The sequence below is a fragment of the Protopterus annectens genome, chromosome 13.part0 (assembly GCF_019279795.1).
Source record: "Protopterus annectens isolate FY-2018-M chromosome 13.part0, PAN1.0, whole genome shotgun sequence".
Classification (NCBI taxonomy): domain Eukaryota; kingdom Metazoa; phylum Chordata; order Ceratodontiformes; family Protopteridae; genus Protopterus; species Protopterus annectens.
This window is the reverse complement of record NC_056747.1, coordinates 533,935,347-533,957,077: the sequence shown is the minus strand read 5'-3', so window position 1 is coordinate 533,957,077 and position 21,731 is coordinate 533,935,347. Positions and strand designations below refer to the sequence as shown.

Below are 21,731 nucleotides of genomic sequence, written 5' to 3'. Positions count from 1 at the left end.
TCAGACCTTCACAGTTTACAATTAAGCCCACTTCAGCAACCAAGGCAAAGTTAAAAACACCATTAAAGACAAGGAAACAAGTGCAGCATTCTGCTGAACAGTCATCCATGCCAAAGAAACGGATGCTAAAAATGGCCGAAGACCTAATTACTTTAATCAGGGGTTCCCATCCCCCTCCTGACAAAAGGCGTAGGCAAGACACTGACTGATTCCTCTGACCGGGTTTCAATTTCCTCTGATTCCTCTTCTGATCAGGGATACTCTGTCCCTCCCTATAAGGACTCTGATGCAGAAGAGTCTATACCTTCAGCCTCTACACCTGAGGATTATTCTTTTGGGGAAACCCTGCACACTATGAGGGAGCATTTCCATTGGGAGAGCCAGGATTATTCAGAATCCAAGAAAAGGCTAGGAGACTTCCTTTTATTGCCTCAGCACAAGCCCCTGGCTATCCCCCCTGTGCTTGATATTGTTGATTATGTTTTTTCTGAATCCAGTCTGTCTCCTGATTCTTTACCCCCTGCGCCAGTCAAGCCAGACAGGTACTACAGGGTCCCTGACTCTCAAATTTCTTTACAAAAACCCCGCTGCAGACCCAGAAACAATTTCTCAGGGTTCTAAAGGGGTTAAAGCTTCCACTGCTAAAAAATCCTGTCCCCTCCGATAGGGATTCCAGAGCACTGGACAGATGGGGAAAAAAAGTTTACACTTCTGCTATTTTAGCTGTAAGGGCTTTAAATTGCCAGTTTCACATGCTTAAATATCAACAGTATCCCATGTCATTGTTAAAACAGAAAATGGTTCCAAATTTAGAAAGTCCTGACAGTAAGGAAATGCAGGATTTACTGCATGCAATTGAACAGGTGGGAAAGCATACTCTGCAATGTGGTTTTGATTCATTAGAGGCTTCTTGTAGAGCCGCAGTTACAGGCTCTGTTATTCGAAGGCATACTTGGTTGAAAGAACAAAGTTTACCTGACCATGTTAAAGTAAAATTACTGGATGCTCCACTATAGCATGATGCTTTGTTTGGTGTTAAGGCAGAGGAAGTGTTAAAGAAAATGGAGGATAAAGCAAAATCAATGCAGACAGTGAAGGATTTCTTACAGGTTCAACCACCTAGATTTAGCAGTAACTGGCCTTCAAAACATTGGTCCTTTCCAGTGTCAGACAGGCCACAGAGGCAGATACAGACGCCCAAGAGGCAGATCTCAGCCCCAAGGCTCCTACAGACGTAAACAGTGGGGTGCTTCAGCCCCCAAAGGAGGGAAAGACGAATCACAACCTTTTAGGAAACAGTCCCAATGACTTCCCTCTACAAATGCCAAGCACTTACCTTTTGGCAGCTCCCCTAGGGGGAAAGCTAGCACTTTTCTCAAAAAATTGGCACAAAATCACCCAAGACCAATGGGTGCTGAATATTGTTTCTCAGGGTTACAGGTTCCACTTCCACACACTTCCAAAATCAAAAGGTATGCCAGACCTGCCACAAAACCAATGGGCAGAGGCCCAAAAACAGCTGCTCTTATGGACATGGAAGCTATTCAAAGAGTTCCACCGCAAGAACAGGGACAAGGTTTTTACTCAAGACTTTTCTTAGTACCCAGAAAGGACAAAGCCTGGAGACCAATACTGGACCTGTCTATCGTAAATACTTTCCTGGATGTCCCAAAATTCAAAATGTTAACACTACAGCAACTTCTGCCCATGCTGGGCAAGAAGGCTTGGCTAGTTACTTTGGACCTCAAGGAGGCATACCTGCATGTCCCAGTCAGAAAAACTTGCAGAAGATACCTCAGATTCATAGCAGGCTCAATGCATTACCAGTTCTCTGCACTGCCCTTTGGCTTGTCTACTGCTCCCAGGGTCTTCACAAAATGCCTGGCACCAGTAATTGCATTTTGCAGACAAAAAGGAATTCAAGTATACCCCTACTTGGACGACTGCCTTATTCAAGCAGAGAGCAAGGACATTCTTCTAAAGCATCTGGGGTTTGTAAAAAGATTGCTAATTTGCCTAGGGTACACAGTAAATGAAAAGAAATGAAAACTAGTGCCCTCTCAAGAGGAGATATTCCTGGGTGCAAGCTTAAATACAACTACCCAGATGGCTTATCTCACACCAGACAAACAAAGGCAACTGACTCATTACTTTCAAATGATGGCAACAAAAACCCAGCTCCCTGCAAGAAAATTCTGCAGGCCCTGGGCTTCATGGCATCCTGCATTCTGCTAATGCCATATGTAAAACCTGCATATGAGGAAACTACAATGGTATCTGAAAAGTGTTTGGACTCAGCATTGTCACAGCCTGGAGACCATCATAAGTTTAATTCCCTGCTTACAACAGGAGTTTCGATGGTGGTCCCAGGCCTGTCACCACAAGGGACAGCCTTTCACCTTACCCACAGCCAGGCAGACAATAACAACGGATGCATCAGATTACGCCTGGGGGGGCACATATGGCAGGAAAATGTATTCAGGGCACGTGGCCCAAGGAACAAATGCATCTTCACATCAACCAAAAAGAGATGTTAGCTGTTCAGAATGCCCTGACAGCTTTCAAGGACTTACTATATCCAGGACAACTATTAATAAAGACGGGCAATGCCCTGACAGCTTTCAAGGACCTTACTACATCAAGTACAACTATTAATAAAGACTGGCAACACCACAGTTATGTGGTACATAAGCAAGGGGGCACACATTCCTACCCCCTATGCAGGCAAGCCATGACTTTGTGGAACACAGCACTGACCTATCAAGTACATCTGCAGGCACAATTCCTGCCAGGAACAAAAAATACACTGGCCGACGAACTAAGCAGAAATCTCATGGATCCTCACGAATGGAAACTAAATCCACAGGTGTTCAGCATGATAATGAGGAAATGGGGACGCCCAGACATAGATCTTTTTGCATCCCCTCATAATTACCAAATACAGAAATTCTGCACAAGGACTTATCACTCTCAAGCATGGAAAGTGGATGCGCTATCATTCAGCTGGAAAGGCCTGACAGTTTGCCTTCCCTTCGATGCCTCTTCTTACCAAGGTGCTACTAAAAGTCAGACAAGAAAGGCCAAAAATGATCCTGATTGCCCCAGACTGGCCACGCCAGCACTGGTACCCAATCCTAAAGAACTTGTCTAAAGGCCCAGCTTGGCTTCTACCTCAAATTCCTCACCTTCTGACAGAGCAAAACAATCGGATTCTGCACAGTCAACTCAAAACCTTAAATATGGCAGCATGGCAGATAATGTAGCCACTCAGACTGCACCTCTCTCTAAAGCTGTTATGGATGTCATTTTGGAAGCCAGGAGGCCCAGCACTAGTAAATCTTATGCAGGAAAATGGAAGAGTTTCTGTGCTTGGAACCAGGCACAAGGCCTCGAACCACTTGTCCCTAATATACCTCAGATTTTACAATACCTAACTGAGATGCTGGACAAAGGCCCATCTTTCTCATCAATTAAAATACATGCCTCTGCCATTTCAGCTCATTACAATACGGACCCTCCTGTCTTTTTCACATCCTCTACTATGACAGTACCTCTGAGGGGCAGAAAATACAAGACCCCCAAGGAGAGCATCAGTACCAACTTGGGATCTCAACTTTGTTTTAGAAAAACTCACACTGCCTCCTTTTAAACCAGCCAGCACAGCTGATCTAAAATGCTTATGGAAAACTGCTCTGCTCCTAGCAATTACTTCAGCAAGAAGAGTTTGAGTTACAGGCATTAATGGCTGTGGAACCTTTCATCATTTTCCATCAGGACAGGGTTTCTCTTAGGACAAACCCAACATTCATGCCAAAAGTGGTCTCCAATGTGGCCTTGAACCAAACCATTCATTTACCTACTTTCTACCCAAATCCCCAGAATAAAGGGGAGAGACTTCTGCACACTTTGGATATACACAGACAGCTATGATTCTACTTGGACAAAACAAAAGCCTTCAGAAAAATTTAACAACTGTTTGTAGCCTATGCTCCAGGATCACAAGGAAAGCCCATTACAAAGCAGACAATTTCAAAATGGATAGGACATTGCATCCACTTCTGTTATGCACAGCATGGCAAATCAGTGCCTAAGGGCATTAGACCTCATTCTACCAGAGCAGCAGCCACTTCAGCAGCTTTTCTTAGAAGAGTACCAACCAAAGACATTTTAGAAGCTGCAACCTGGAGCTCAGTGCACACTTTCACCAAGCACTACCACTTACCTCTCTACTCTAAATCCAGAGCAGGCTTTGCCACTGCAGTTCTGCAGGGCCTGGTAGCCTCTCCTAATTCAATTTAGACCCAGCCACCCAACCTCCGCTTTGGGATTCTACCCAAGTGTAATGACTGCAACAGTGAAACACGATGAACATAGTACAGTTGTGTACCTACCATAAATGTAGATGTTCCAGTGTATTCACTGTTGCAGTCCAGGTTACCCACCCACCCCCTTTTCATTGCTGGGACTTTTCTGTACTTCTCAACTCTATACAACCTATGTGGTGTATTTGCTTGTAGATGAAGGAAATGTTTATATTAATATATACATGGTTTTTGGCATATTTTTATCTTTCCAGCCTTCCTATCTGGGGGCACCTGACATCTGGGGCAAGAAAAACTGAAGAAAATGGTGTCAGTTGCAACTTTTATACCCCTGGCGCACTGATGTCAGGGAAGAGGCGACAGCAACCGACGCTGGACCAAGACGGCCGACTGCAGGTCGCCTGCCAGCAGGATAACCCAAGTGTAATGACTGCAACAGTGAATACACTCTAACATCTTCATTTATGGTAGGTACACAACTGTACTTTATTGCTCAGTCATGTGGTCTCAGATTTCAGACCATCACTCTGCTTTCCAGGACGCATTTGCAGTGGTGGCTAACCTCTACATTTTCCTTTCACCCATGAAAATAGTCATCATGTACACTCACTTTTTTTGGGGCGGGGAGGATTGTCCAAGGAACATGGAGTCAGAGACCAATCTTCACATTGATACTGTGTGGAGGGCAGTCTTCCTGTAATTTCAGGAATTCCTGGACTTCCTGCATCTGGAAGAGATTTCCATTCAGACAGACTATTTGAATGTAGTTAGGTATTTGAGCAAACAGGGAGGAGGCAGATCCTACTCACTTTGCTGTGGGGCCATGAGGGTTTAGCAACAGGTGATTGCGTCAGATCACTTTCTTGTCGCAATGCACATTCTGGGGAAAAGCCAGCTGCCTTGCTGACACTCATCAAGCCATCGTGATGAATCGTGAGTGGTCTCTCCAGCCACCAGTAGCATGCCGGAGGTTTATCTGCTGAGGCAAGCCTTGCTGTGATTTCTGTGTCTCCCCGGTCAACACCAAGTGCAGCAAGTACTTTGCTCTGACCCCTCCAAAAGGGCAATCCCTGAGAGATGCTCTAGTTGGGTAGTGGCCCACCAAACTTCTTTGTCTTCCCCTTTTCTGCTGATGTCCAAATTCTTAAATAAAGCATCAGCTAACAAAGTCACCGTGATTTTCAAAGTTTCATGTTGGCCATGGCAAATTTGGTTTCCCTTGCTCAGGCTTCACTTATTGAAGCACACTTGACTTCAGGATCTACATCCATTCTTCTCTCATACCTGTCCAGTCAGCCTCACTTGGACTTACTCAAATTGAAATTAACATCATGGTTTCTTCAGTTACCTTGATGGCCAAAGGCCCTTTATTGTCTCTGAATGTATACCGCATCTTTTCCGCCTCTCAGAAAGAATCCATTCATAAAGTTAACAAAAGCAAGTGGAAATGTTTTTTTTTTTTGAACAAACAACCATTTAAGGTATTGATCCCTTATCTGCTTACATTCCTGCAATTCTTCACTTTTTTCAGACTTTATTGATGTAGTTTCAAGTTAATCAACAAAGTACAACTAGCATCAATCTCCTTCTATGATGGCATGGACTGTCATTTTGTTGTTCCTCACAAATTGTACAAGGCTGTTTTTAAAAGGAACCTTTCTCCTATACCCTCCAATAAAGGATGCGATTCCTTCCTGGGACCTCAGTTCTGTTGTACAAGAACTGCCACCCCCACCTCCAAGCCAGCATCTTCATCGCAACTAAAATTCCTGTCTTGGAAGATTCTAGGATGGATATTCATAGAGGATGCCTTCTACACACAGATCTTTAGTTGTATGAATACCTTGTCCATGTGGCACAAAGAATCTTTGTGCTCTTAAGTCTGAATGATATGCATATCATTCCAGCTTCCATTTCCCCCCCGGACAGAGGCTTTGTGATCCTGTCCTCCCTTTTCAGACACTCCATTGACATGAATATTCCATGCCCCATCTTCAAAGCTCATTTACCTTTGCATTAGTTACTGTCAGTCTGTCACCACAGAAGCACGTTTATCCTTCAAATCCTGACTCTCATTCTGTAGCAACTATGTAGCATCAACGTGAGAATTTTTGACTTCCACCATTTTATCCTCTAATACCCTGCTTCTGCCGTATAAGTTGTGAGCTGTTTACTTAACTTTCTGTATCTGATTTTGCACCACTTCCATCATCTTAAGCCAAGATACTTCATCCTGTGTTCTCACTTGTGAATTCTCCAAATCTGGTTCTTTGTCCCTCCTACTAATCCTCTCGTCATATTTTTCTGTCTTCACCTGTGACTGTTTTTGCCCTTCTAACTTCTATTTCATCATCCTCCCCCTTTTTTTTTCCTCTCTCCAATTTAGCAGATGGACTTCAATACCTTTTCACTTTTAACTGCTTAAATGAGCTGATACTTCCAAATCAGTGGAGTAACATACATAACTATAAACATTTATTCACCGAACAGCTTGGGAATATGTCTAATCACCACTGCACCCTTACCAGAGGTGGTATATTCATACCCGGTTACTGATGGAGTGAGAAGTATTTATTTTTGTCAATAAAGCCCTGTAAGATCTTGTTTTGTTAGTTATTTTGGGGCCTTGGTTAATCTACTAACAATGTAGATGAGACTGTGTGTTTAAGAAGGGAAAAATAAGGAACTCCTAAACATGACTTCAGTGCAGGACTTGTAGCAATGCTTGCTGAAAACAACCTGAAGTACACATTTGAACCATGTCAACTTCCTGATATCAAGGCAGGGAAAGAAGTATGCATACCAACTGTCATATACAGAAATGTTATACCTGCCTGCCTGAGCTATTTATGGTTTCTACCCTACAGTGATGGGACTAGCACAATAACTAACTGAGGAACCATCAAGATTGGTGACACTTGTCTTCACTGGGTCTGTAGCCTTGACTCGTTCATAAATGGAACTGTAAACTTCTATCCACAACCATGGTGACTAATCATCCTACTAGGACAGATGGGGCCTGTGACAAAATAGTACACATGACTGGATCCTGTCAACATTACTAAACTGTCAGATCTACTGGCCCCCTAGTAAGCAACTTTAGTGACTACCTGTCAGCTGTTGCTACATGGGAACATAACCATTGCCTTTGAGTCAACAAATACACAAAAGCCCATAATGTGTAAAATGTTCTGTCCTAATGCCTATAGCCGTCTGACGCAACTCCTCTTTGTATGCTACCATCACTAGACGTAGCAGCTAACTAAGTTGGTAGCAGTCTCCTTGATGGTTATTAGTAGGGTAGTACCACTAACAAGCCACTTGCAGGTCAAAATGGATAAAGTATTTTTAAAAACATACTCCTTTCCACCTTTTGCAAGTGCAAATAGAGCAGTCATAAACATGATTTATATAACATCATTGTCTTTATTCAGTACCATTTATCTTGAAACTAAACAACTACTGGGGTGCAATATCCAGACTCTGCTCACCATAGGAGGAGGTCATCCATTCTATACTGACATTGTTGTCCATCAGGTCTTACCTTTCAGCATGTATTCAAATAAAGCTGCTTTTATAGCAACAGTGAAAAATACAGAATCCTCCGGCATTACTAATGTACTTTTCTTAACAACTGAATCTTTGACTGTAAACATTGTCAAGTGGCTTATAAGAACGAAAATATTCCAGATGTGCTGCATCACATTAGATGCTGATATACTGGCTTTACCAGTTTTAAATCCATTGAACAGAAGCATCTTGGAGGGAACTGTTCCCAAAAGGATGTGGTATAAAATTCCATAAAGACAGCTACTCTGCTTAGATGGTTGGTTCTTGCTTTGAACTAGATGACTTAGATTTGCATGGTGGCTTGGATAATGGAGATAACTGGGGAGTGAAAATGAGCAGCTTACATTGCATCAACCTTTCATGGCGACAGATAATGGCTTTGTTCCACTGCAAGAATATGTTCCAAGGGTAAAACCTTGAGAGAGACTCTATGCACAAAAGCACAGGAGTGGTAAGCCCAGCCAAGTAATGCATGCAGCCTAGGCATTCATTGAAGTTGTGCATCACTTTGCACTCGCATGAGATCTTGGCATTGCAGACAATGCATCATACTTGCCATTGAAAAGGGTAAGGTTGTGGGAAGCATCAAAAAGCTTCTTACATCCTGTAAGATGACAGTTGAGTTTTTCAGCTTTCACCTCTCCCTCCTTGGCATCCTCCTCTGAGGCAATGAAGGGCACAAACGTGTCAAAAGGAAAAATTAAGGTTGTGTGGTTATGGTAGGAAGTGGAGGAGAACTGGGAAAAAAAAGACAGTAAAATTTATTACCAGTCTATTGAAATCACAGCAACAGTTGAGGTCGTAGTCTCAACAATCCTGCCTTCTGTATGATCAATTAAAATGAGCTGTTTTGACAGCTGGAACAAGACCTGCTGATGAATCCATAATCTCTTTACTATATAGGTTGTTTCAGACACCTCTTGGACAAATCCTGTACATGTTCTTAGTTTGGAATTACCTATTGATGAACAGTGCAACATAATTTTCTTACCCTATGCAGTGCAACAGGAATAAAATACATGAGAAGATAAATGCATACAGTTTGTATAGGTCTATATAGATTTTGTGCCAGTCATTTGTATGCTTTTGTTATATAAAACAAAGAGCTTCTTAATGTTGTAAATATTTTGTGTGTCATATCTACTAACCTATTTGGTTATACATATTTTATTGGGTCTATATCAGCATATTGAAGGCTGAAAACGCTGAATGCAATTTAATCGAACTGAAATGTTCGAAATCTCAAAACTATTTTGTGTGTCATATCTACTATTTGGTTATACATATTTTATTGGGTCTATATCACCATATTGCAGGCTGAAAATGCTGAATGCAATTTAATCGAACTGAAATGTTCGAAATCTCAAAACAGCGAACTGACGAAACATCGATTTCTTTCCCAGAGAAAGAAATCTGTGTTCCGTGCAAAAAAAAATATTTTTCAGTACTTTAAACACTGACAGAAGTGGGGTGCTGTGTCCCCCACACCCCCCTACGTAAATATAACAAACTCCGAGACCACACCACAGTGGAGGAAATAGCAAACTCCATTGACTGCCCACTGATTTCTTTCCCTGGGAAAGAAAAATATGTTCCGTCAGTTCTCTCTTCTGAGAGTTAGAACATTTCAGTTTGATTAAATTCTGCAATTTCAACATTCGAAATGCTGATAGAACCCATTTTATTACCCTCCTAAAATGTATGTGTATTTAACTCTTAGTAAGTCTCAGTCTATATTAAGCTGTTTTATGAAATGCATACCAAAATTTTTATTCCTTGTTTACTTCAAAGTGATTCTAGAATGTAGAGCTCTTACCAACTCCAAAGTGCCAAGGGATGAAGCTACAATCTATGAGACTGTGGTTTGATTAGTGAACCGGATCCCTGAGGGACTCAGCTGGGGAGAGTGGACAGAATGGCATTTTTGCTAGCTCACCTGTCAGAGAAAGAGGTGCATGGATTACAGCCAAGGACTTGCAGTTCTTGGTAGACTAAGTATGCTAGTCCAGTAGCAGGTATGCATAATTGGATAAAATAGTGGGTAGAACATACCAAAAATCTCTCCGCAGCCTCCTTGGATGCCTGATCTGTACTCCACTTACTTCCTCAGTTACTTGCACTGTTTCCCCCTTTCTGAAGCTGTGGTCCGATGAGGTAAGTTGGGCAGACAGCAGGGAAAGGTGGCGCATAAGATTGAGGAGTGGCCCAACAACGTGATGTCAGGTGGTAGTTGTGGGACCTAGAACAAATTAATTAAAAAAAAAAAAAATGGTAGAAGTTTTAGTCTAGGTGGCGTCTATAATATGCATTGTTTTAATTCACCACAGTGTTACGTTGCTGTAGTTTTAGTAACATTTTATATAACTGTGACTTTAATAACCTACTTCTATGTACATTTACTCATTACTACAGTATTTTGTAATCGTGCTGTATATTTGTAGCTTTGCCGCGTTTCATCTGCTTCTTTTCAGTTAATATTTTTTGTATTCTGATTTGAAGTTACATCTCCAGGCATACCCTGTTTTCTGTATATAGGATCTTTTATGTATAAAATGTTGTATATAAAATGGGTATATTCTATTATTAACAGTTCCTTGAAGGGAATTCAAGAAACTTCCCCCTTACCTCATGGCATAGTGCAGTACTGATCAATTACCAATAATCATTGCCCCTGTCATGGACTGTTGATTACTGAGTGGTTTTTCATTCCTTTTTCTCAAAAGCAGAAAGATCTCTTACGAACACTGATTTATTTTGAAAACTACGTTGTTTTTTTTTTTCAGTGTTTTGATACACGTATGCTGAATAAACTCGAAGGAATAACCTATAATAAAAGATCTGAGTGATATTTGCATTTAAGACAGTAATCTTGTATCCATTTTATGCTGAAGTGGTCTTTGACTTCTAATTGCAGCCAGATCTGGTGGAGCGTCTTGTTGTGGTGGACATTGGCCCTGGATACACAACTGTGCACACTAGCTTCCCTTCTTATATTGCTGCTATGAAAATGATACAGCTGGATAGCAACATTCCAAGGTCTACAGCAAAGAGAGTAGCTGAGGATCAATTACGAAATGTCATCACGGTAATGCATCTGATAAACTACAGATAATTTTTAATCAAAGTATTTACTTGCAGTGTTAACTGAATCAGTTTTGTTAATCTAGAAAGAAGTCTAAGCATTTGGATTTGTTTCTAGTCTTGTCCAAAGTTTAAATGACAGGTCCTTTATATTGCGTTATTAGAGTGAATAGACTTGTGATCACATGCCAGGGAGACTGTTCAGAGATTTTAACACTGCATCATTTTAGAGATGTGGGGCTTTGATTCTCTTTACATTGCGGATGTGCTTTTCCTACAAGATTTCACCAGCTATAAAATATATGGTGGCGAATAATGGTTTAACCACCACCACCAGCATTCTAACGTTATGAACCATAACCTTATATTTGGAAGGTTGAAATATGCAATTCAGATTGTTGTGAACAGTCTTGCAGAGGATGCAGCTATGGTGTGCAGTCAGTTTGCTAGCCTTCAACCAAAACCAAACAGTGCCACATCCAACCTGCAAATAACACAGAACCCCGCCCTGACAATTCTTAGACTGGGTATAGGCAGCAGTCAGTTACTACCGTATTAACTTCTCCCAGCAAGCATTAATGCTGTGACCCTCCTGCAGAAGCTGGGTGATGACGGGAACACTTTGCCTAGATGTTCGTGTTTCACTGTTGCAGTCTTTACACTTGGGTTATCCTGCTGGCAGGCTACCCGCAGTCGGCCAGAATTCCAAAGTCTAGGTCCGGCGTCGGTTGCTGTCGCCTTTTCCCTGACTCAGTGCGCCAGGGGTATAAAAGATGCAGCCGACACCATTTTCTTCAGTCTTTCTTGCCGCGTGGTGCCCGAAGCAAAAGCAGTTCGCAAGTGCCGGTCGGCCGACTCCTGAGATTTTCGAAATCGAATTTCAGAACCGAAGTCTTCCATAAATCGAAGTACCCCGTTGGGGAAACTTTTTCTTGCTCCAGACCGATGTCAGTAAAAGTTAACAATTGTATTTCTTGTGGGAAGCAAATACCTCATAAGGATTTTCATTCTTACTGTATTCCTTGCCTAGGCCCTGACCACGACGTTGCTAGTTGTCGGTTTTGTGCTAGATTCAACCAACGCACTATTAAGCATCGGTTTGATTTTGCTTTACATTACTTTGGCCGAAGGTTTAACTACATAATGCTGTCAGAATAACAGACGACCGGAATTCAGAAAAAAACGCAAAGAAAAGGATAGGCATCCGAGGTCCAAAACCGACTATGAAGCCTCTTCTAGGCCAGTCGCTGGTTCTCAGTAAGGTGCTTTCGCAGCCCCTGACACCCACTACCTCAGAGCCACAGGCCGCATCCAACTGCCACGTGGAGACACCTAGGCCTCTGGAAACTCGAGGTATTGGGCCTGCGGAAACTATTCCCTCAGATGGGTCCGGAGCCGCTGAGCAGGCATTGGCTTCTGAGAGTGTTTTCAGACCTTCACAACTTACTAAGTCCACTACAGCAGCCAAGGCAAAGTCAAAAACACCATTAAAGACAAGGAAACAAGTACAGCATTCTTCTGGACAGTCATCCATGCCAAAGAAACATGCTTAAAATGGCTGAGGACCTAATTACTTTGATCAGGGGTTCCCATCCCCCTCCTGATAAAAGGCCTAGGCAAGACACTGACTATGACTCCTCTGACCAGGTTTCTATTTCCTCTGATTCCTCTTCAGATCAGGGTTATTCTCTCCCTCCCTATGAGGACTCTGATGCAGAAGAATCTATACCTTCAGCTTCTCCGCCTGAGGATTACTCTTTTGGGGAAACTTTGCACACCATGAGGGAGCATTTCCATTGGGAGAGCCAGGATTATTCAGAATCCAAGAAAAGGCTCAGAGGCTTCCTTTTATTGCCTCAGCATAGGCCCCTGTCTATCCCCCCTGTGCTTGATATTGTTGATGTTTTCTCTGAATCCAGTTTGTCTCCTGATTCTTTACCCCCTGCACCAGCCAAGCCTGACTGGTACTACAGGGTCCCAGACTCTCATAAATTTCTTTATAAAAACCCTGCTGCTGACCCAGAAACAATTTCTCAGGGTCCCAAAGGGGTTAAGACTTCCACTGCAGAAAACCCTGTTCCCTCTGATAGGGATTCCAGAGCTCTGGATAGATGGGGGGAAAAAGTTTACACTTCTGCTACTTTAGCTGTAAGGGTTTTAAACTGCCAGTTTCACATGCTTAAATATCAACAATATCTAATGTCTGTTAAAACAGAAAATGCTTACACACTCAGAATGTCCTGACAATAAGGAAATTCAGGATTTATTGCATGCAGCTGAACAAGTGGGAAAGCATACTCTGCAGTGTGGTTTTGATTCATTAAAAGCTTCTTGCAGAGCCGCAGTTACAGGCTCTGTCATTCGAAGGCATGCTTGGTTAAAAGAACAAAGTTTACCTGATCACGTTAAAGTAAAATTATTGGATGCTCCACTACAGCATGATACTTTGTTTGGTGTTAAGGCAGAAGAGGTGTTAAAGAAAATGGAGGATAAAGCAAAATCAATGCAGACAGTAAAGGATTTCTTACAGGTTCAGCCACCTAGATTTAGCAGAAACTGGCCTTCTAAAAATTGGTCCTTTCCGGTGTCGGGCCACAAAGAGGCAGATACAGATGCCCAAGAGGCAGATCTCGGCCGCAAGGCTCATACAGACCTAAACAATGGGGAGCTTCAGCCACCAAAGGAGGAGAAAACAAATCACAACCTTATAGGAAACGGTCCCAATGACTCCCCTCTACAAATGCCAAGCACTTACCTTTTGGCAGCACCCTTAGGGGGGAAGCTAGCACTTTTCTCACAAAATTGGCACTTTATCACCCAGGACAAATGGGTACTGAATATTATTTCTCAGGGTTACAGGTTCCACTTTCACACCCTTCCAAAATCAAAATGTATGCCAGACCTGCCACAAAACCAATGGGCAGAGGCACAAAAACAAATTTCTGCTCTCATGGACATGAGAACTATTCAAAGAGTACCACAGCAAGAACAGGGACAAGGATTTTACTCAAGACTTTTCCTGGTACCCAGAAAGGACAAAGCCCTGGAGACCAATACTGGACCTGTCAATCCTAAATACTTTCCTGGATGTTCCGAAATTCAAAATGTTAACACTGCAGCAACTTCTACCCATGTTGGGCAAGAAGGCTTGGCTAGTTACTTTGGACCTCAAGGAGGCATACCTGTATGTCCCAATCAGACAATCTTGCAGAAGATACCTCAGATTCATAGCTGGCTCAATGCATTGCCAATTCTCTGCACTGCCCTTTGGCTTATCTACTGCGCCCAGGGTCTTCACAAAATGCCTGGCACCAGTAATTGCATTTTGCAGACAAAAAGGAATGCAAATATATCCCTACTTGGACGACTGCCTTATTCAAGCAGAGAGCAAGGACATTCTACTAAAGCATCTGGCGTTTGTAAAAAGATTACTAATTTGCCTAGGGTACACAGTAAACGAAAAGAAGTCAAAACTGGTGCCTTCTCAAGAGATAATATTCCTGGGTGCAAGCTTAAATACAACTTCCCAGATGGCTTATCTCATGCCAGACCAGCAAAGGCAACTGACTCACTTTCAAATGAAGGCAACAAAGACCCAACTTCCTGCAAGAAAAATTCTGCAGGCTCTGGGCTTCATGGCATCCTGCATTCTACTAATTCCATATGCAAGACTGCATATGAGGAAACTACAATGGTATCTAAAAAGTGTTTGGACTCAACATTGCCACAGCCTGAAACAATAATATCTCTTATTCCCTGCCTGCAACAAGAGTTTCAGTGGTGGGCCCTGGCCTGTCACCACAACAAGGGACAGCCTTTCACCTTACCCACAGCCAGGCAGACAATAACAGATGCATCGGATTATGCCTGGGGGGCACACATGGCAGGAAAATGTATTCAGGGCACGTGGCCCAAGGAACAAATGCATCTTCACATCAATCAAAAAGAGATGCTAGCTGTACAACATGCCCTGACAGCCTTCAAGGATCTACTACATCCAGGACAACTATTACTAAAGACGGACAATACCACAGTTATGTGGTAAATAAGCAAGGGGGCACACATTCCTACCCCCTCTGCAGGCAAGCCATGATTTTGTGGAACACAGCACTGACCTATCAAGTACATCTGCAGGCCCAATTCCTGCCAGGAAAGAAAAATACTCTGGCAGACGAACTAAGCAGAAATCTCATGGATCCTCATGAATGGAAACTAAATCCACAGGTTTTCAGCATGATAACAAGGAAATGGGGACGCCCAGACATAGATCTTTTTGCCTCCCCTCACAACTGCCAACTACAGAGATTCTGCACAAGAACTTATCACTCACAAGCATGAAAAGTGGATGCTCTATCATTCAGCTGGAAAACACTGACAGTTTATGCCTTTCCTCCACTGCCTCTTCTTCCCAAGGTACTCCTAAAAGTCAGACGAGAGAAGCCAAAAATGATTCTGATTGCCCCAGACTGGCCACGCCAGCACTGGTACCCAATCCTAAAGAGCTTGTCACAAGGCCCAGCCTGGGCGTTAACTCAAATTCCTCATCTTCTGACTCAACAAAACAATCAGATTCTGCACAGTCAACTCAGAACCTTAAATTTGGCTGCATGACAGAGAATATAGCCACTCTGACCACACCTCTCTCTAAAGCTGGTATGGATGTCATTTTAGAAGCCAGGAGGCCCAGCACTAGGAAATCTTATGCAGAAAAATGGAAGAGAATCTGTGCTTGGAACCAGGCACAAGAACTCGAACCACTTGTTTCAAATATACCTCAGATTTTACAATACCTAACTGAGATGCTGGACAAAGGCCTATCCTTCTCATCAATTAAGATCCATGCCTCTGCCATTTCAGCTCATTACAATACGGAACCTCCAATTTTCTCTCATCCACTACTAAGACAGTACCTCAGAGGGGCAAAAAACGTAAGACCCCCAAGGAGTGCACCGATACCTACATGGGACCTCAATTTTCTTTTAGAAAAGCTCACACTGCCTCCTTTTGAGCCAGCCAATACAGCTGATATACAATTCTTATCATGGAAAACTGCTCTGCTCCTAGCAATAACTTCAGCAAGAAGAGTCTCAGAGTTACAGGCATTTGATGGCAGTGGAACCTTTCATCATTTTTCATCAGGACAGGGTTTCTCTATGGACAAACCCAACATTTATGACAAAGGTCGTATCCAGTGTGGCTCTTAACCAAACCATTCATTTGCCAACATTTTATCCAAATCCCCAGAATAAAGGGGAGAGACGTCTGCACGCTTTGGACATACACAGACAGTTGTGCTTCTGTTTGGACAAAACAAAAGCTTTCAGAAAAACGGAGCAACTATTTGCAGCTTATGCTGCAGGATCACAAGGAAAGCCCATCTCAAAACAGACTATTTCAAAATGGATAGGACACTGCATTCTTTTCTGCTATGCACAATATGGCAAGCCAGTGCCCAAGGGCATTAGGCCACATTTAGCCAGAGCAGCAGCCACTTCAGCAGCCTTCTTCAGAGGAGTACCAACCAAAGCTTTTTAGAGGCTGCAACCTGGAGTTCAGTGCACACTTTCACCAAGCACCATCACTTACCTCTCTACTCTAAATCCAGAGCAGGCTTTGCCACTTCAGTTCTGCAGGGCCTTGTAGCTTCTCCTAATCCTATTTAGGCCCAGCCACCCAACATCAGCTTTGGGAATCAACCCAAGTGTAATGACTGCAGCAGTGAAACATGATGAACATAGCACAGTTGTGTACCTACCATAAATGTAGATGTTAAGAGTGTATTCACTGTTGCAGTCCAGGTTACCCACCCACCATCCGTCATTTCTTTGCTGGGACTTTTCTGTACTTCTCTATTTTATACAACCTTTGTGGTATATTTGCTTGTAGATGAGGGTAATGTTTATTTTAGTACATGCATGCTTCTTAGCTTATTTTTTTCTAGCCTACCTATTTGGGGGCAGCTGACATCTGGGGCAAGAAAAACTGAAGAAAATGGCATTGGCTGCATCTTTTATACCCCTGACGCACTGACGTCAGGGAAGAGGCGACAGCAACTGACGCCGGACCTAGACTTTGGAATTCTGGCCGACTGCGGGTAGCCTGCCAGCAGGATAACCCAAGTGGTAATGACTGCAACAGTGAATACAATCGAACATCTACATTTATGGTTGGTACACAACTGTACTCTTTCTGGTTTTCATTATAGCAGACAACACCTAAGCAACTTGCAGGCAGTCTGGTTCTGTGCTCCCCAGTCTGGCTCGGCACTGCTCCTTTTGACAAGTGGGGGCCTCCCTCCACCTCTTACCCATACTTCATTCCCAACTTGTCAGTAATTAGTTAGGTGTCTCAATGTACTCCTCAGCTGTCAGCAGTCATAGTTTTGTGTCTTACTGCTTCTCCTCCTGTCCACAGTCCTCCCCCTACCCCACCACAGCACACTGTGAACTATTGAAGGTCTTGGTTTCTTGTCTCAGCACTCTTAGTAATTGATGCTTCCATACCCCCGTACTCTCCAGACATTGAGCTTCTTGCCCATCCCACCCGATGATATATTTATTGGACTCCACTACCTGGATTATTGCTGTACCCTTAGCGCCCATTAGAGATATTTATTTGTGATTTGTTGAACAGGGTAATGTACTGATCAACTAAGAACTAATTCGGGTATAGCACAGAGACGAGATGTATAGTCAAGGTATTTAGTAACAACATTGTAGAGCTGCTTAACATATATTAACTTGCAGAAGTAGTTACATAGACAGGGATAGTTATGTAATTCAATGAAGGATGAACTACGTAACTATAGCATAGAGTAGTAGATGTGCGTCTGCAGAATATACTGTTAGTTCTAGCCACCTAAACTGTTGCATTCTTTGGCTAAATGTGTGCATAACAGTTTTGTTTGAGTTACACCTCCATGATTCAGTTTAAGATGGATAATTAAATAAACCATACCACATAGCATTCTCTAAACTTTCTCAGACCCAGTACTGCTTTCCAGGAAACACCCCGTGAGACTGTGCCAGTTTTATGATGTCACAGTCCTGCGTTCATGAGTCTAAGCCATTGTCTTTGGTTTCCTTTTCTGGTATAGTCTTGGCTGGTTTTCTTTTCATTGTTATTGGTTTTACTTTTCTTGAAGCAGTATTTGATTAATTACATTCAGGTGACCTAGCTAGAGGAACAGAACCTCTTCACTTTACTGATTTTTGACATGTTCACTCATTCAGTTTTTGTGAGTATTTACACATGTTAGAGTAACTAGAGAATGACAGAAAAAGTGAACACAAGCATATTGGAGCTGCTACGTGTCCACAGAATTGCCATGCCACTCTTCATCCTTGCCTTCCTTTCCATTTGTTCTTTGCAAGTGTAACCCCAGTTCCTTTCCTGAGTAGTCACAAGGTCTACAGGTGCAAACGTTAGGGAAAGCATACAGATCCTCCTTTCAGTATCTAATCAGAAAGTGTCTCTTCAGCAACACAGTGCAGTGCGTACATTGTTCCACAGTTATCTGTGGGACTACAGCCTTCAAGTCATTTGGCATTAAATATTACTGGTGAGTGTTGTGCTAATTCAGTGATACTGATAAACCGAAAAACATACTAAAGTCTAGTATGTTATTTCAAGTGGGTTATTGCATCTGAGCTTGCAGTGGCCTAACAAAAACTGTTGCAAGAAGTTGGTCTTGGTCTTTGATTTTATATATATATATATATATATATATATATATATATATATATATATATATATAGATTATATATAGATTATATATATATAGATATAGATATATATATAGATATATAGATATAGATATAGATATATATATATATATGTAGATATATAGATATATATGTAGATATATAGATATATATGTAGATATATAGATATATATATCTATATATATATATATATATAGATAGATATATAATATATATTTTTTAATTTTCTAGTTAATATAGTCTGAAAAATGATAAAAGTTGAAGGCAAGTCATTTATTTATGCTGTATCAGATTAGGCAGTTTGTCTTGTACAGATAAACAAACAGCATCTGGTGGTAGCAGACAATGTGCAAAAATCTGAGCAAATAAGAAAAGTAGAAAAATGATAAGATTAAAAATAAAGGAAACAGTGGACTGCTGTCAAATTGCTGCCAAACCGAAGCATGGTTGCATTTTAGTTTAAACCTTGTTCATTCTATAAAGACACATCTAAATCTGCATTACTTTAAGTAAAGTCACAAGCACGTTACGTGAACCTCCACAACTGCTACTGTTAGAATCTTAGCACTTTGTCATGGTGACTTGCCAGTGTACAACTGTCTCTGCTACATGAACTCCAGTCTCTCTAAATGTTTCAAAATCTCCCCCACAGGCAAAAGCTTGAAATCGGATGCATATTTTACATCAGCATCAAAGGTACTGATTAAATGCAGTTGCAAAACATTACTACTATAATGATTTCTTTCACCTTTTATATATTCAGCAGTACTCATTTGAAACTGTACTTCAGTTTTACCTATGTAGAATTCTTTTAAGAACATTGAATCTGTTATTCAAATTTGTTGTCACAAGAACAGTGAACGTAAGTGATGAGAGATTAAAAAAATAAATACAACGAGAAGTCCAAGTGCCAAAAAGCAAACTAGAACCAAAAGAAAGTACCTTGGAAGAATGACTGGCACCAAAATAAATCAAGGCAAGGTTTATTAGTCCAAAACACAAATCACAGTGGTACAAATAAAAACACATAAACACCCTCCTTATGCGTTTTAGTCATAAAACTGACTTCACCAGATACAAAACAGAGGTGCATTTAAATACCCTTTGCAATTAAGCCAAACCCCAATCAGAATCAACAAATAAAACTATCAGCCCAAGTCCACACCCACAAGTACAATCAGCTTGTATAAAACTATCATATCAAAAATTTGAAACTTATAAATACAATATACAAAATACAGAAAAATGTAAAATCATTTATAAACCATAAATAATTGCATGAAAAATACAATCTGATGAAGTAAATCTTCATTCATTCCTTACAGATAGGACTTCGGTTCCATCCTCTGAGCCGACTCAGCCGTTACCAAGCTTGGGCCAGCCAAAAACTCAGCTAATTCCTACCCACAATGACCTTCTCATAGTCTCTTCAGATCTCGTTTGCCGCGTTCGTCAGACGTGCCAAGCCTTTCTCTCAAGCCAAGTATAGTGTTTTTTGTGGTTTATCTACATAATTACCTTTTAGTCATTTTTTTTCTCTTAAGCCTTTCTCCTCGCCTGTACTTCCTTGTACTTTCTTACTGAAAACCTACCCTCTACCTTCAGTAGTTCCTTTCGTACCATCGTTGGTACTGTCCCTCTCGCCTACCTTTGGTAGGCCCTTTCCTTTACCACTTGTGGTATTTCTTAGTACCATTGTTGGTACTCTTTCTATCAGTTTGTGAAAAGAAGAAAAAAATCCTCTTCTACAGTTTTTTTGTTAAGTGGTGAATTTTGATAATTTAGTGTTTTTGTGTGTTTTTTCATGATGTCCGATAAAACTAAATTGGGTTTTAAGCAGTGTGATAAGTGCGGGCGAATACCCGACATTCCACCAAGTCAGAGGGATGCTACAGCTTTGGAAATCGAAAAGCTGCTAAGAAAAAGTCATCCAATCAGTCTCACCAGACCAAATAGGATCTGGGTTTTACTCGAGGTTCTTTTTAGTGCTAAAAAAGACAGGACTGGAGACCGATACTGAATCTCAGCATACTAAACAAATTGATCAAACCTCAAAAATTTCAGATGGTCACGGTGCAGTCCATTCTCCCCTTTCTGGAGAAGGACAACTGGATGTGCTCTATAGACCTTCAGGATGCGTATTACCACATAAAGATGGACAAACGCTACCGGAGATTTCTAAGCTTCCTGCTGGGAGCCAATCACTACCAATTCAGGGTACTGCCCTTTGGTCTCTTGACAGCCCACAGAGTGTTTACCACATGTATGCCAGTCGTAGTAGCTCATCTCCAACTACAAGTATTCCAGGTGTTTCCATATCCAGACAATTGGCTCCTCACCACCACAACCAGGAACCTTCTTAGTCTCCGTTTCTCTTACACTCCAGGTCTTGCTGTTCGCCTAGATGTCACGATCAATATGGAGAAATCAAACACGTCCTCAACAAGAACACTGGATTTAATTGGAGCGATCTTCGACACAACATCCTGCCAAACTTTCCTTCCTCCTCATAGGCTTTCAAAAATAAGAAACCAGATTCAAGTCCTCTTTCCACAGACATTTGTACCAGCATGCCTTGTACTACAGCTATTAGGCTGTATGGCAGCAACCATTACCCTAGTACCCCTGGAGAGGTTGCACATAAGACTATTACAGTGGCTCCTTTCATCACAATGGTCGATCTTAACCTACCCACTCGACCACATGATGTGTCTTACAAACCTTTGCAAGAAAGAAATGCTATGGTGGATGAAGCCAGAAACAAATCTTTGGTGTTGACCATTCTGTCTTCCCCCAGCCCAGTGCCATGGTGACCACGGATGTGTCCCTGTTAGGGTGGGGGGGCATTTCCAGGGAAGGACAGTCCAAGGCACTTGGACCCCCATAGAGGCCAATTTACACATAAATGTCCTGGAGTTGAGGGAAGTTCTCTTAGCATTGCAAGTGTTCCACACATCCCTTCCTTCCGGGACCATTGCAATTCAGTCAGGCAAAATATCAGTCGTCTGGTACATCAGCAAACAAGGCAGAACAA

General features: G+C 41.9%; 1 protein-coding gene across 2 annotated transcripts in view; it reads left to right on the top strand.

Annotated features, from left to right (window-relative positions):
• Window positions 1–21,731, top strand: part of ABHD11 (abhydrolase domain containing 11) — a 554,138-nt gene that overhangs the window by 257,387 nt on the left and 275,020 nt on the right. For both annotated transcript variants that reach the window (XM_044054160.1, XM_044054159.1), the window contains exon 4: window positions 10,807–10,977. In XM_044054160.1, coding sequence (XP_043910095.1) covers window positions 10,807–10,977 — 171 coding nt within the window. The remainder of the gene's footprint in view (window positions 1–10,806; window positions 10,978–21,731) is intronic.